The sequence below is a fragment of the Callionymus lyra genome, chromosome 11 (assembly GCF_982586985.1).
Source record: "Callionymus lyra chromosome 11, fCalLyr1.hap1.1, whole genome shotgun sequence".
NCBI classification, from domain to species: domain Eukaryota; kingdom Metazoa; phylum Chordata; class Actinopteri; order Syngnathiformes; family Callionymidae; genus Callionymus; species Callionymus lyra.
In genome coordinates this window covers 11,299,075-11,316,199 of record NC_141828.1, presented here as the reverse complement: position 1 = coordinate 11,316,199, position 17,125 = coordinate 11,299,075, and the positions used below count along the sequence as shown (strand labels likewise).

Genomic DNA, 17,125 nt, shown 5'->3' with positions numbered 1-17,125 from the left:
ACTTAAGTAACGACCGTACGCACAGATTTACGCCCGTACACTACATTACCCATAAGCCTTTGGGTCGCTCTCAGTCTTCGCCCAAAAAATATACGAGAAAGAAAAAGATTGTTTGCTACATATGGTTTGCGTCATACAAATATATGACTTGGACACGTGGATTGTGTTTTCTTTATAAGAAGGTGTTATTATTTTTGCTGAGGTCGATTTATGATTTTTGTTCAGGCATCAGAAGGGGCGGCTTAGTGGGCGCTACACTGTTGCTCATGTGTTTGAGCTCCAGCGTCTGCTGCTGTGAAGACAAACACACACTGTGGGAAACACAGGGACCTGGATTACGTCTGTGTGTGAAAAAAAACCCTCAAACATGGTAAATTCACAACTTTTCTTGCAGTTCGATCTATCGTGACACCTGTTGACTTCTTTTTATAATTCAAATTTAGAGTTGCTTTTCTTACGGTCTGTTTTTATTTCTAATACAATGCATGTCATTTATTGGAGATTAAATAACGTGCTTTTTTTAATATATATATTTTTGTTGACCTCTTGTTCCATTTTGTCGGATGAATAGTGTGTGTCCTGTTAGATTTTCTCATTTGATCGGACGATTACACCGTTGCTATGATACGGCTGATGTCATCATGTGATGTGAAGACTAATCCTGTTTGTCATCTGCGTCTCATATATATATATATATATATATAACTCATTACGTAATTTTTAAATGAGTGGTTGTATTTCAGCCTTTAATTCAACTTGTAAACTAATTGAAAATGTATTAATTCATGTGACACGACATCATGTGTTCAGATTACACACACACACACACACACACACACACACACACACACACACACACACACACACACACACACACACACACACACACACACACACACACACACACACACCACCCACACACACACACACACACCACCCACTGCTTCTACAACACACATACCTTTGAACCAGCTCTTTTCTAAAAAAAAAACAAAAAAAAACGGAATGTGGCCCCTCATTGTTTCCAGGTGAGAGTTTCCGGGAGCCAATCAGAGTTTGTGTTTGCGAAGCTGCCCCCCTCTTTGATCCCAGCTGCGATACATGTGTGTTCTGTCCTCCACAGGCCGGAAAGATCCAGAGTCTGACGGAGGAGGAGAGGACGCACCTCCTGCCTCTGTTCCAGAACGCTCAGTGGATCGAGGTGGTCGGACGTGACGCCATTTACAAAGAGTTCATCTTTAAAGACTTCAATCAGGTTGCAAAAAAAACCCCTATTAGAACACGATGGAAACTTCAAAAGCGTCTTATATTAATTAAAGTCTAATATATTTTGTCAGGCCTTTGGCTTCATGTCCAGAGTTGCACTACAAGCTGAGAAGATGGATCATCACCCAGAGTGGTTCAATGTTTATAACAAGGTAAATTTGACGCCATCTTCCTTCTGAGAAAACAACATGTTTAAACATCATGGATATAAATCATGGCGTCTCCTCAGGTGCAGATCACTCTCAGCACGCACGACTGCGGCGGGCTCTCCCAGCGTGACATCACCATGGCCACTTTCATCGACCAGGCCTCGCTCATGTGACCGAAACGGTGTCAAAAGTTCAACATGAATCATTCCACTGAGCTCCTCTGGACGGAGCAGATGTCGCACCAAAAAAAAAGTTTTATTGCCTTGTCTTTTTAAAAACTTGTTGCCTTTAGCCGAAGAATATTTTCTCCCAACCCAAGTGTCTTGACCTGTGTTTTGTTAATAAAGTCTGTAGATGAATCACTCGCATGCTTCTTTAACTGGGAACAAACATTTTATTAGTTCAATCTTACACAGGAACATGAAAATAATCGGTCATTCATAGTAATTTATAGGTTAGTTTCCTTATATCAACACTATTCAGTCCAATAAATCTCCTGTGATAACGTGATTATGGCAACAACCGGGAAACACAATGGGATTATGTTGGGGTTTTTTTTTAACCAATAAGTAGTGATGGTCTCATGAAGATTCATGAAGCAGTGTCATTATTTTTTAGAGTCCACTAGATGGCGTTCTTGAACTATATTCCTTGGTTTTGAACAACATTTGCAATAAAAAAAAACAGAATTTTGAAACTAATGGCGCCACCTACTGACCTCTGAACAACATGACACTGCTTCATCAGCACATCACAACTAATAAGTCTCGGAGACAAGAAAAACAAACCAGTAGGAAAAAGATCCTAGAAGAACACGTGCTGAATTTAACTACTTCCTTGTTGTTCGCCTCTTGATTGACCAGCTTCGTTTATATTGTATCCATATACCAAGATCGATCTCCATTGTTATAGGGACAAATTCTCAGTCAGACAAACTGTTTTGATAGTGTAATAATATAATAACAAGATATTAAGGGATTGTCTCAATGTGTCCATTGAGGCAAGAACAAAAGTGAATCAGACCGAATAAACTTTATTGGAGTCACCAGCAGACAGTGGTATCAGTTTATTAGTGGAACGTTCAAAAGTGGGCAAATTCCAGATGACTTGAATTACAGTTGTAAAATTGTTTTCACCGACTCCCTGAGGACGATACAGACGTATTATCGTTGATAAAAAAAACTGACGTAAGGAGTCTGGATACACTAAAAAGAATATGCTGCAAATGATGCATGAAAGGGCAAATTAATTTAAAATAGACCATTATTTCTGGTGCCATCACTGGTCATTAGTCTGAACCAGGCACTCACTGAATGCTGGTCAACTCTAAACTAACCCGATCCAAAGTTAAACAAATACATTCGTCGCAGACTTTTAAACACATAGTGATCGATACATAGTGGTCACACATTCATCACACTATTGTCAAATATTAATTATAATAACAACAAAAAGGGAATTAGTCACATATTGCACAAAACAAATGTCACGCAGAGAAAACTTCAACAAGCAGGGAAACAAGGAAAAAAAGACTTTTGGTTTTGACAGGATGATGGAAAGTTATAAAAAAAAAAATACAGTCTTAACGATGTGTAAGAACACTTGAGTTTGGTTATACGCCCTCAGACGGGGAAAGAACATCCACGATTAAAATGAAAAAGGAAAAATCTGTGGTTGAATGATTGTGTTGAGGTAGATTAAATCAGGACGACAATGAAAAGCCAGTCAGTGTTAAACACAGAGAGTTTGTGTGTGTGTGGAACTGAGAAATCATGGTTTCATCTCACTAGTCTGCTGATTCCTCAGTACGATTCTCCTTGAACTGAAATAATCGCTTAAGTGCTTCCAAGCTTCTAACCTGCAGCAGTACACGAGGGCTGAAGCTAGAGGTCAGCGAAGCGTCTCTCAGTGGTTTTCTGCCGACTCATCAGCCGGTTTGCAACACTGTGCTGGCAGCAAAGCTGAAATGTTCAGGCGTCTACAATGCAGTCAGTACGGTCAGCTATGATTGAAATGAACTTCCTAAAAACAAGATTAACAAATCACTTTAGTCCATTAAATTAAGTTTGTGCTTCTAAAAAGTCTTTTTTTTTTCTATGATGAGACAATGCAGGATTAAGGCAACATTGGAAGCTGGAGGAAGTTTCCCTGCGTGCGGCGAGACCAGGAGCGAGGACCAGGCCCGGGGTTCAGTGGGCTTTACCGTTACCATTCATGTGGCTGCTGGTCTTCGGCACCTCGGTGCTGTAGAGACAGTCCAGGAAGCCCCTGGAGATCTCCGTCACCATGGACCTGTCCGGGATGGACTGGGCCATGCCGTAGATGGCTCCCTGGAAAAACAAATATTCAGTTTAGAAAACATGTTTGATTAAAGCAAAATAGGTAAAGCAGAGAATTTTTTTTTTTTTTTTAGACCTTAGACATTAGACTTTCTTTTATTGTCATTGCACAGAAAACACAGCAGTGAAACTGGCAACGAAATTTTGTTGCTTGGCAACCATTAAAATGTAAACGTTTTATGTATTTTTTTTAATGAAACTTTCATATTTTTTTTCACTAAGCAACTTTGCTCGGGCAGCAGTAGGTGTGAGACAGCAGTTGCATTCATTCCCCGAGTACTGAGATGACCTTTGAAGCTTCCGGAAAAAAAGATAACAGCCCATAAATTGACATAAACTGTACCAATGACTCTGCTCCAACAGAGGGGGGCGCCAGAAACAAATACGTTGAATGTTCCGTCATGCTGGATTAAAACGTGGCCATACATTAGGGGTGCAGAGAGAAAAATCGATCTCATGTCAATGGAATTATTGAACTGTGAATTATAAATACAATATATTATTTTGTATCAACAAAAGAGATATGGAAAACTATGTAATGCATGTAGATGAAATGGCAAATAAATAATAAGGTGATTTAGCTTTATAGCATAAAGCCTTTTCTTATTAGCATAAAAACACATGTACAGTGCAGCCTCATCACACGAGATGCTTTATTTTATCTTTAAAGAACAAATACCCATTAAATTCCTGCTTTTAAATACATTTTTAAATGACAAATCTTGTAGTCTGACCTTTATACGTCCCAATATTGTCATTACTGGGGAGTGACGTCGTTGTTTGTGCAATGCTAACTAGTAATAAAATGAAAGTTTTTTGCACCATCCATTAGAAATTAATGCTAATAAAATAAGTTTGGTTGGGGGATTTCTACTTCAAAACATAATTTAACCAAAAGATATATCCAGAGAAAATCGAACTAAAAATTTCACATTAATGTGATTAAAAACAAATAAAAATGAAATGCGAGTAGTGTAAGTAACTATGTAACTTAGTTAACCGTTTAATTCCACCAACATTTTGTCTGAACGATTAAAATGATCATTGTTGCATTGAGCTCTACCGGACAGCAGGGGTCAGTAGTGAGACCAGGCTACAACACACTTAGTGCGATGAAGAATAAAGAGAGTTAATACAATCAGAAACATCGGGAACACAAGTCTAATAAAACTTTTTTCAATGTGTCAGATATAATATAGGACCATGTGGAAGTGTTGGTTGTACTTTAGAAATGTTTGATCTAAAACAAACATTTTTATTATGTAATAAGAGCGTTTGTCAATTCAACCTAATGAAGTATTCACAGCAACACCTGACAGTGTTACCTCAGACAGGGTGGAGTTTACACCTTCGGGACGACAACACGCTTGTGTAAACACGAGCAGAGAAACAACACGCCCCGGGACATCACCTGACACGGCTAATGAACTCCAACACAAACACAAATTTGGAAGCGAATCAAGCTTTTTAACCTTTCTCCGTTTGTCAGTTACAAAAGTCAAAAGCATGAGGCTGCACTGGAATAAAAATATAGAAGAAAACAAATGAATTTTCATTATGTTTTCTACATTTCTACCAATAGTAGCTTCTTAGCTTGACACCACAATATTGTAAAGTTAAAGTAGCAACAACTTTTCAAGCAAACATGACGACAGACAGCAGTTTCTGTGAGCGTTGAATGTATTTGTTTGTTAATTCTCAAGCTAATGAGCCATTATGCATGCATTATGTGAACACAAACAGTCGTCTGGTAACAAAAAAAATGAATCATGATCTATATCAGACCAGAGTAAAAATGCAGCCTGGACAGCCCTTTGATTGTATTCATGTACTCATTGTGTCAAAGGTCATGTATAAATAAAAATTATATATTTTGTTTTTATTTGTATTAATCAATACTTTTCCCCTAAACATTACAAGTTTTAGGACATTTGTCATTTCTGAGTATTTTTTGCCCCTCAAAACATACAGATATTAAGTATCAAATATTACAAAAAATGTGCATAGCACTGATCGATATCGACTGAAGAATAATACGATGGAATTTGTTACCTCGTTGTATTAATTAATTATTCCTTATTATTAAAATTTGAATTTAACAATGAACTATGAAGATGGTCGATTTATAAAAGCATATCCGGAAAAAAAAATGGAACTAAAAGCTTAAAAATAAAAAGAGAGACGACAAAACATTTTGAAGTTATAGAGATAAAGAGCTAAGATCTAACAGCTAAGCATCACTTTCTTACTTCACCGCCTCAACATCAAAACTCTTCAGAGAATCTAATGAAGTCTGTTATCGTCTCACCATTCCTGTGGTTTTCTCTTTGGGGTTCTTCATGATGACGGCGACTGCATCCCTGACATCTTTGACGAACTGATCCACCACGCCCGGCTGCGTGTGCAGGACCGTGCAGCAGATGTGGATGCTGACCAGAACAGGACCATGTTACTTCATCTTCAATAAATAAGAACTTCAGGGGGGGTGACCTCGATCTACCTGGAGGGGTACTGCAGCGTGTTCAGGTTCCAGCCCTTCGTCGTCAGCGCGTTGGACAGACGGAAAATATCAAAATCATCGGATCCGATCGCCACCACTGACACCTCGGGATCCCCGAAGACGAACACGCCTTTGATCTTACGAACTCTACAAAGCGATAACCCGTGAGTCAAAGGTTTGTCGAGACGATGGATTCACCTAGAGTCGGTCCACTCACTCGGTTTTGATTTTGCGAGCGGCGGTGATGATCTTCCTGGTGGCGTCGATGTAGCCGTTCTCTCCCATGTGCATCATGGTGGCCCAGCAGGCCGCGATGATTCCTCCGGGTCTGGAGCCGGCCACAGAGGGCGAGGCGTAGATCCCGCCCTGCCAGTCTGGTGCTACGAAGTACTGGTAGTGACGGTACTTCTTGTCACTGTAGAGGATCACTGAGGAACCTTTCGGAGCGTAGCCATACTGGAGAGAAACAAACACAGAACAACTCAACATCTTGAAGACTTTCTGGTTACACGTTTCATTTTGTTCCCTTGATCAGTCTCAACTTGTACTGTAGAAACCAGCCATTTCTTTATCCAAGTAATTACATAGACAACTCTGCCTGGACCACTAAGGAGACATAGTTGCTACTGGTGTCACCACCAGGCAGCTTGAAAGTAGTGGGTCCTTCAAGAAACATCTTAAGACATTTTTATTTGTTCAGGCTTTTCCTTGATTTTCTGGAACTCCTGTTGTGTTATCAGTTTTATCTTGATCTTTAAAGTATATACTTTATTGAATATTGTTTTGATTGTTTTGATTGTTTAAGCGCTTTGTGACCCTGGTCTGGAAAAGTGCTGTACAAATAAAAATTTCTAACTTACTTATCTGGTTTTGTTAAAAATGCACTGGCCGAATGTGGCGGCTATTCAAGTATTGTGTTGTAATTACACCATTCTGACATTAGGGGGAGCCAAGAACCCCATGGCCTCTGGATCTTCACTTCTTCTCTCGTTTGTTCCTGCTCACAAAACTGCTGTTTTTACCTTCACATTGTATTTTGATGAAGCTTTAAAGATTAACCTGCAAGTGCACTTCTAAAATAAACGGTATAAATAAACATTCAATACAAATAAAAATGACAGTCTCTCTCCTCCCTTGCCAACAACACAAGTATTTAATTCAACACAAGCTCATGACTTCCCTGTGAAGAAACACTGCAGGACAAATACAAATAAGATAAGAAGGTAACGCCAGGTGATGCACTTAAATTGACTGAGGTAATATTAACATTTTATTATTATAATATTAATAATAGGAATGACCAAATATTAACCCAAAGAGGCTCTTCTCAAATGACTTCAAATTTGTCTTGAGAATAAAGACTCTGACTTTTCCTCCTTATAAAAACCTCTTAGAATTCCCCAGTTCAAAAGCAAGAGACAGTTTCTGTGCCTACATTTTTAAATCGATTTTTATATATTGATTAATACAAATCTTATTGCTGCAAATAGGGTTGAGCTTTCCAAGCAAGCATTGATAGCGGTTAGGAAAAAAACAAGCTACAAGAAGAAGAAGAAGAAAAAAAACTACAAATAATAAGTTCAATAATTAAAATCAAGAACAAGAAATATAATTATTAGATTAGTGGATTATTGAGAATGTAAATATTTGTATTATAAAAAATACAAAGTAATATTATTAATACAAGGAAACAAAGGATGAAAAAGAAAAAAGGTGAAGAAAAGGGAAAAATAGAAATATGAAAAAGAAGAAAAGAAAGTGCAGAAAAATAGACAAATGAAGTTTAAATAGTGATGGTCTGATGAAGCTTCATGAAGCAGTGTCATTATTCTCAGAGTCCACTAGATGGCGGTCTTTGCACCATTTCCCTTTGTTTTGATCAACTGTTCCAATGAAACAGCATTTTGAAACTGATGGCGCCACCTACTGACCTCTGAACAACATGACACCGTTTCATGAAGCTTCATCAGACCATCACCAGTTAAAAAGAAGGTGGAGAAAATGGATAAGAGGAGAAAAAAATGAAAATAAATAAAAAGAAGGGCAATATAGAAAATGGAAATTGAAAAAAAAGTGATACAGAAAAAATAATTCGGGCTATGGTAATGAAATTGCAGCAACTTTCAAATGTGTAGTTGTTCAACATTTCGACACAATAGTGGTTCAGTCCTCACCTTGTGTGTGTCTGCGGAGATGCTGGTCACGCCTTTCACGCTGAAATCATACGGCGCGAGTTTGAAGCCACACTTTGCCATGAAGACGATCAAGAACCCGCCCAGACAGGCGTCCACGTGCAGCGGGAGGTTGTAGCGCACGGCCAGCTGAAAACACAGGTGTGTGGAAGCGTCACAGAGGAATTCACCCTTTTACTGGAGTGTAAAACATCTTCTCTTTACCTTCCCGACCTCCTCGACCGGATCCATGATGCCGTGAGGGAACTGCGGCGCCGAGCACACCAGCATGGCCGTGTTCTTGTTGATGGCTCGCTTCATCGCCTGCGAGAGAAGGAACGTCTGAACATCACACGAGGAAACGGACGACGAAAGAGTCTCACCTTCACGTCCACTTTCATGGTCTTCTTGTCCAGCGGGATGTGGACGAGCTTCATTCCGAAGTAGTGCGCCGCCTTGTCGAAGGCTGCGTGAACACTGACGGGCGCCAGGCTGACATGGAACATAAGATTTAGACGTGAAAAACACACTTGTGACATAGAGTGTGTTCTACGAAGCAACTTAATCTTTTACTGACTAATGAGGCTGGACCTTCTTGAATATTCTACCAATCATGGGGCTTTTCTTTAACAACTTTAGCGACTCTATTGAAAAACAAAGGCTCTGGTTTAGTTTAGTTTTAAGGATTTCAGAATTTGGTAGAAACATTTGGCATATCACTGAAAATAGGATGAAATAAACTAGTGCTTCTTTATGTTTGGATTTATGTTCTGAATTTAACAAGAGAAACGACTCTGACCAACTAGACTTCAAACTAATATAAAAATCAATGGTTTGCTGGAATCCAGAACTGCTAAAGATAATTTAATTCAATATATTATATATTAAAGGTTAAATAATTAAAAGTTGAAAAAAAAAAAATTCTTAACACATTTAAAAAAATAAATATTATTTTGAAATTTATTTTGATATTTATATTTATTAGAACATCAAACTATGCGTAAATAACATATTTAAAAAAATGTTTAATTAATAAATTCAATTAAATATATATTTTTACCTTTCAATAAACCAATTATTAAATTTGATTATTCAATAAAAAACTAATTCAACCTTTCAATCTATAAACTATTGAGTTCAATTATTGAATAATTGAATACTTGAAAAACATCTTCGGGGGAAAATCTATGTTAAATCCTAAACTATTCAATATTCTATTGGTACTACAAACGGTCATAATGTTATGGCTAATGTTGATGTTTCTTAACAATGCTCCACGACGACATAAGCAGACTTTTGCTTGGCAAACTGACTCGCAGCAGGTGACTGACGGGTAAACAAGGAAACTAGCAGAACATGTTGTACGAGCTCCGAGCTGATATTCATGTTACAATTAGTCCACGTCGAAATATGAAAAGCTCTGACACGAGCTCGGCTTACATCTCCGGGTATTTGACACCGCGCTCGTACGCCATGTCCCGGTACGCCTTGCAGGCCATCAGGATGCTCTCGGTCCCTCCTGACGTGACCTGGGACGGCACAGCTTTTTAACGCTCGTGTTCTCAAAAAAACATCCGACGGATGAGTTTTTAACTCACGGTGCCGCAGGAGCCGGCGCCGCCTCGGAATAGCGTGCAGGCCATCCTCACGACCTCGGCCTCCATCTTTCTCACCCCGGGGAAGATGTCCGGGTGGAGGGGGTTGCTCCACGCGAAATCACCGTAGACCTGATACAGTGAAAGTTAATTCTCCAGCCAAAAGTCAGTCTATATTCTATCACTAATACATATTATATAAAATGTTTTCTTCTTTTATGATGACTAATGATTTAGTTTTTTATAATAACACGGGCGGTGCAACGTTGCCACGAGTCCTCTCAAGTCGTATCTGACTCAACGCAGTGATCGTCACTTTTCGTCTCATGACCAGGCTTGTGCATGTTCAGGGTGGTACCGACACTGAAAACCAGCTGTCAATATCTTGTGTTGATGACAAACCTCACGTTTCCTTCCTCTTTTTCCTGACGTACATCGTCTAGGTTTGTTCTCTTTTACATCAGAGTTTCCCAATAATGCAAGTTAACCTGTTTCATGCACTTCTGCATCTTTACTTTGCCCTGGAGGTGATTTTTTGTTTGTTTTTTTTAATCACTTTTTAAAATTTCAAACAATTCTGAACAAAACAATTTCACACTGGATATACAAATGACCAATTGATTATTAAAAAAGGGGAAACTTAGTCCCTTATTTTCCTTTAATCCCATTTCCTGTCCGATCATAACTTTGGACTAGTTTTAATCATTTCCCCAAAATTACCCATTTGAGTACAAATTGATAATATTGAAGTGGACTTTTGAAAGGATTTTTTTTCTGTGCTTGATATAAATAATAAAAATAATATAGAAATAATTAAAACAACACAATTAGTAGTTGTGATCAGATCAGAAGGGAAGTGGAATTAGAAACCTGGAGAAAAATGCTACAATAAGCCTTTTTTAAAATTAATATTTAGGAAAAAAATCGTTATTTTTAAATGAAGGAGTTAATAGTTAGATTAACCGGTCTTGAGTAAGGAGTCTTGATCGTCATCCCCGAGATAATAATGTTCAACTGAGTTTTTAAATCCCTCCCATGTTAGCAAGTTGACCTACTTTGGCCAAAATTCTTACTGATTCTCAAAAGATCAGTTTTTATTTATGAACCAATATTTAGTGGTTCCTAGGTTTTTTGTTTAGAAATTTAATTAGTTTTTTATTTTGACACTATTATGGATTTAAACAGCAAACACACCTTCACCAGCAGTTTAGTCAGCGTCTCGTCGCCCCAGTACACGGCACCGGAGACACAGCCCTTCTCCCAGCGCACCTCGTCTGTAACCACCAATTGGGAAGATTCGTGAGTCACGTCCGGAGCCGGGAAGATGAATCACGGACTTACTCAGAGTCTGGTACTCTCGGATCTTGTCCAGAACTTGATTCTGCGTGAGTCCCTTTGATGGCAGCTTAGTGGCGTAGCTCATCCCAGCCTTCAGCGTGCACAGGCTGGTCGACATGTCGTCCAGCGCCTTGTTCAGCTGACTCTGGATCTGTCGGGAGAGACGCAATACTTACAGCAGCGGTTCCACCCAGACGGAGTTAAACACCATTATAGGAAAACAAGAAGAAAAGCTCAACTGGAGGGTTCGATCTAGAGTCTCTGAGAATGTTTTAAGGTAACAGAGATAATCTCTCCAGCATGTCCTGGGTCTGACCCGGGGCCTCCTCTTAATTGACCCGAACATGATGGTCTGATGCTTCATGAAGCAGTGTCATTATTTTCAGAGTCCACTAGATGGCGGTCTCTGCACTATTTTCCTTTGTTTTTAACAACTGTTCTAATGAAACATCATTTTTAAACTGCCACCTACTGACTTCTAAACAACATGACACCGCTTCACGAAGCTTCATCAGACCATCACTACCCAACATTATTCGAGAGGAGCCGTGGATCTACTCGGAGTATATCTCAGACGTCCAAGCTTCTCACCAGAGCCAATTTGTGTAAAGTATTACCCACAATCCTTAGTTTCCCAAAAAATCTCTTCAAGGTATAAAACGGATTTTTTTATTGTAATATATGCATCTTTCAGTCAAAATGCAGTGAAGAAACTTTAAATCTAATCTTAAAAATATATTGTTTAACGTAATAAAATATTGGATTAAGCACAAGTTAATACACCAAAGTAGGTTTTCCCCACTGAATTTCAAGCTATATCTAACCAGGAAGAATCTTATTCTACCACATTATTTTTTCATAAAGACAGAAATCTTTTTAATGAGATCTTATTTTTAAGATTCCCTTTACCTCTTTTGGGTTGCTTGATGATGCCTCGTCTAAAATACGGTCAAGTTTCAATCACTAAACTTGGAAATTAACAGAATTTTGACTTATATTCAGCATGACGGTGAACTCTGACATACATGACAAAAGCTGCATAACTTATCACAAAGTTCCTCACATGAAGTGTGCCAAAGGTTTGTCATCCCTCTCTCCCTTCCTCCCTCTGCCCCCCCGCCCCCACTGTTTCTTCCCCCTGCAGTCATGTTGGTATGACTCATAAAGAAGAGCTTCAGACGAAGGGGAGAAAGGGAACAAGATACGTACCGCCCCGCCGACGAAGGGTATTTTTCGGATGAGTCGGAAACATTTCTTCTTCACTCTGGACTTGAGACCTGCGATGCCAGATGGAAGAAAAAGACGTCAGCTGTGGGGAAACGCTGGCACACAAACACACACAACTGACCACAGCAGCTGATCGCTCACAAAGCTTCGTCTTTTAAGTCACACGAGTGCGGACGGTTCGGGAAACCACAAAAAGTTTCTCGAGAAAATATTTTTTAGTTTTTTTTCTCTCTTTTCCTACATCAAACCACTTTTATTCATGTAAAAAAAGACAATATATTGTACTGCAGACATCATTTGTCAATTTTAATGAAAATAAATAGCATTTGTCAAAAGGGTTTTTACAATAGAAACAAAACCAGTTCTTTATGCTTAAACGCTACTACGGGTAAATAATGGGAATGCATAGTGTGCTTAAAATGTTAGATTTTCTGTCCTTAAGAAAGGCTTTTTTTCAAGTTTCACAAGCAACAGCGAGAACACAGAAGGGCTCACAGCAGGTGAGCAACAATCCAGGAAGTGAAACGTGCAAACAGACGAGACTAAAAACCACATCTGTGTCCACTCTGCACTCGCGTATTTTATCACACACAAGCATTCTGTGAGCGCAATTAAACTATTCAGCAACAGAAGATTACTTTCAGTTCCGGCTGGAGATAACTAGTCGAACCTAAATGACTGTTAAAGGTGAAAAATTGCTTCATAATTCAGCTTCTGGCACAGATCAGTAAAACATTTAAAATCTAATCTAACTTTTTGTAAATGTTGACAAAAAGGATTTCACTTATTTAATCGTCACAAGTGCCTGAGATGTTTTGATGGTGACGATGTAATGAAAACCAGGAGATAAATAAATTATACTAAACTTGAAATATAATCTTCAATCAAAGTAATGATAATAAGCGTCTCTGATACAAGAACAAATGTATATCATAAATATAAAATACTACATTTAACAAGCTGTTTTGAAAGTAGAATTTGAGCAGGAGTTCATCCTAAACAATATTTGTTTATTACGCTTTATTATTCTTAACAAAATGTAGATCTAAATGGTCTGAACGTGAGATAAAAAGGCTCTAATCTCTGGCAGAGAGCGGACCAAAGGTGCAGCTGTGACACAAGGATATGTTATCTCGTGTTGCATCATGAGCGAGGGATTACTTTCTTGCTGGAAGATGAAGCCGTGCGTCCAGACGACTCCCAGCGTGGTGAGGACCGACGCTCCGATGATCTGCCACGGCTCCAGGTCGGCACAGTGCAGGTTCACCTGCCGCCTGCCCTCCTCCAGGTACAGCAGCAGCATCTCCGTGTACGCCTCCAAGGCACTCTGGGTCAAAGACAGAAACAAAAAAAATTAAAACATTAAGAGGAAAATATGTTAAAACCATCTGTATTTAGTACTTACACTGGACGACATTGTCAGGCCTACAGAGAAGACTCGACACTATCAAGATATCCGAGATATCAGAGTCTCTTCTAAGGTGAGACAGCAGGAGAAGAAAAAGACGCGAGCCGATTGGACGACTCAAGACTCCTCCCACACAGCAAAAGAGGGCGTTTCCTAATCTTGCTTATCAATCAAGAATGATAGCTCTTTCTGTAAAAAACCTGAACCAAGATCTCCTCCAGAGATCCAGATGCGAGGTATTATAAGATTTCCACGGTGAGGTTTTTTTTTTTTTCTTCCGGAGATAACTCATAAATGCTGTTTCACAAGTAAGACGGTGATAACACTATCACCCGCTTTACGACACAATGGTAGGACGTCTGATAACATGTTTCTCTCGGCACCTCGGACACAATCAGATGGAGCAAAAGACAAAGGTCCAAAAGTTAGACCTTAAACTCACAATGCAGAATTAGACATTGGTGAATTCAAAATTATTTTCCAACTGAATCTACATTTATTTTGGGTCATTCTTGACACTTCATTTCCAGGTAAGACCCATTATTAGACACAACATACTGTGTTTTCCCGACAAAGAAAATGCCCTTTAGTTGATAATATGGATCATCAGTTTGAAATTTAATCAAATGTAGTCTTAATTTAATGTTTAATCTTCAAAATGTTAAAGATGCTACATATTAAAAGTTACTACTGATAGGCTAGCAATGGAAATAAACACTTTTAATATTAACTAAATAAAGGGATAGTATCATCGGATTTAATAATGAAATCAACCAATAGATAGATAGATAAAACTTTATTGATCCCTCAGGAGGTCTCCTTTGGGAAATTGTTGAATATATAGTATTTTAAATTAATTTAGGGGCAACTTCTATGAGGGACTTTTCAGATATAGAACATTTTTTCAAAAGACAAAAAAAAATCTGTTTGTATATTTCTACATTTTCAGAGTCCATGACAAGACCGGTTTACTCGAACGACCCAAGTATAATGCATTACGTCAAACTAAGTCGCGTGGTGCGTTGGCTCCGCCTCCCTCTGCACCTGCCTGTGGGGCTACAGGTTGGACCAGATCAGGAAACACTTGACAGGAGTGGGAAGGATCAGGGGGGTGGGGGGGACAACACACGCTGTCTGGGAGCTCAAGTAATGAAAAACACAACAGACTTTTTGAGGCGTCAAATATCCTCACACGCTCTTCCTGCTGCTGTGCGACACATTTCTGGGTCCACCCACGCTTATTCAATGGCGATTTCCAGCCTCAGGAAAGCGAACACCAAGTTCACACAAAGACCCCGGAGCCAGTATTGTTTCACTCTTTGTTCCTCTGCAGCCCCTCCAACAACATCGGACTATTCTGTAAGAACACCTTTTGTTGTCCAAGAGACCAGTTCTCATGGCCGTGGATTGTGTTGCGTTCACAGTCAGGAGCCCCCCTCGACTACTGCTGCTGCTCCATTGGAAACAGACAATATTAGTTATTAAGTCCAATATTAAGACCAACATCACACGTTGTTTTGGCCAAAATAAATTGAATTTACAGCTGCTGGTTGTGACCATGTTTCAACTGAGAAAATCTTGTTTCTCAGGGAACTAAACTAGATCATTTTTAATATTTAAAACTTTAGTTATAAGGGTTTTATGAGATGATTTGATCCATAGTGTACAGGAGGTCAACAAGGTCACACACCAGTAGTAGTCCAGGGGACATTAAAGTTGCAGGGGTTCTATTGAAAAAAAAGAACTTCTTCAAAGAGAACCTTTCCTCACATCCTTTGACAAAGCAGTGGCTCTCCTGTGGCTGCCACGCTTTGTCTGAACTTCCTGAAGCTCTTCAGTCCACGACAGGATTTCTAAATTTAAGCCACAATAAAGAATGGAAGCTTCAACATCTTCAAAATCTTATAGAGGAGGTGAACGATAAAGATCAAGAAGCTGCGGGTTTTTTTCTTCCATCTGGCACAAGATTCCCCCCTCGCGTTGGGGGGGTCAAAGTGCAGACTTTCACCACAAGTCATAAATCTATAGCATAACGTCTTTGAGGTCAAAGGTAGCCGTGTTTTTGTTTGTGGAGCATCTCGAAGGCAAAACAAGTTGTGTTACCTCACGCTGACACAAACAAGTCCCGGGGAGACACTTTAGACGTGTTTACGTTCACGAGGTCAGAGTCGAGGTTCACCTACCCAGTAGTCCATGTTGCCCGGGGGAACTTTTCAGCCACTCGTTCTTCTCCAGAGAGCCAGGGAAGTCACCTCCAGTGGTCCTCCTCTAAGTTCAACATGCTACCAGCAACACAGCCGTGAGCTAACTGTGATTGTTGAGGAAGTGGACGAGTGAGCGGTCTGCGCAAGCGCCGATCTAACAGTCACATGTCCTAGCTTTTAGCACGTCGAGTTTACCATCCGGACTGTGTGTAGATCTACTAACGGAGCGAGCGAATTAGCAGGTTTGAATCTGACATGCATATGCATGGGTTTGTAACGTGAAACACAGCGAGGCAGACTGTTTGTAGATCTATTATTGATGCAATGCGTCGAGTGGCCTTTAGCTTCCGCGTTCGAGCCCATCAATGAGTAACAAGGATTGTGTTACATGATATTACTCAGATTACTAGTTCTTTTCGGGCGTTTCCCATCAGCTGCGTACCTTTTAAATCTATCGAGCTCATCTCCTCATCCACTTGAATATAATGTATTTTTTATTAATGTATTTTATTAATTTGTACTGTTACTCCAATTTTACTGTCATTACCATAACAATCCTGTGTTGTTTCAATAAGGTTTAAGGTTTAATTTGTGATTCTCTAGGGACTACTTTATTAGTATTTCAGCTCTATAATAACTCAATAAATATCTTATTTTGATTTTTTGATTTTCTTTTCTTACTTTTCCTTTTTTTTTATATAGGTATTCGTTAAATGTTTTTCATTGCTTTTATATAATAAAAAACAATGATGTATGTATATAGAATGAAATATTAAACAATTTATATATTTTTTGCATTGTAACTTTATTTAACTGTTTATTTTATCATATATATATTTTCTATAATTTAGAAAAAATCAAAATGAAACATTAAAGATAAAGCTTTAGTGTGTATTTGATTTTATAAAGTATTCCCATCATATTTAAT

General features: G+C 38.9%; 2 protein-coding genes across 3 annotated transcripts; one reads left to right on the top strand and one right to left on the bottom strand.

Moving 5' to 3' along the window:
* The first annotated feature begins 270 nt into the window (after positions 1-270).
* Positions 271-1,774, top strand: pcbd1 (pterin-4 alpha-carbinolamine dehydratase/dimerization cofactor of hepatocyte nuclear factor 1 alpha). The gene is made up of 4 exons (XM_087802620.1): positions 271-370; positions 1,124-1,255; positions 1,338-1,418; positions 1,496-1,774. The coding sequence occupies exons 1-4, from the start codon at positions 368-370 to the stop codon at positions 1,586-1,588; spliced, it is 309 nt and encodes a 102-aa protein (XP_087658746.1). The 5' UTR covers positions 271-367; the 3' UTR covers positions 1,589-1,774.
* Positions 1,775-2,432: 658 nt separating this feature from the next.
* Positions 2,433-16,294, bottom strand: sgpl1 (sphingosine-1-phosphate lyase 1). Of its 2 annotated transcripts, none has more exons than XM_087802867.1 (14): positions 16,177-16,294; positions 13,747-13,912; positions 12,568-12,635; positions 11,362-11,509; positions 11,215-11,294; positions 10,024-10,152; positions 9,866-9,954; positions 8,809-8,917; positions 8,651-8,749; positions 8,429-8,575; positions 6,472-6,710; positions 6,255-6,401; positions 6,063-6,183; positions 2,433-3,745 (listed from the first exon to the last, which is right to left on the bottom strand). In XM_087802867.1, exons 1-14 carry the CDS (start codon positions 16,186-16,188, stop codon positions 3,605-3,607), a joined length of 1,695 nt encoding a protein of 564 aa, XP_087658993.1. In that variant the 5' UTR covers positions 16,189-16,294; the 3' UTR covers positions 2,433-3,604. The 2 variants fall into 2 exon arrangements, with proteins under 2 accessions (XP_087658993.1, XP_087658995.1); XM_087802869.1 differs by lacking the exon at positions 16,177-16,294 and adding an exon at positions 13,991-14,018.
* Positions 16,295-17,125: the final 831 nt, after the last annotated feature.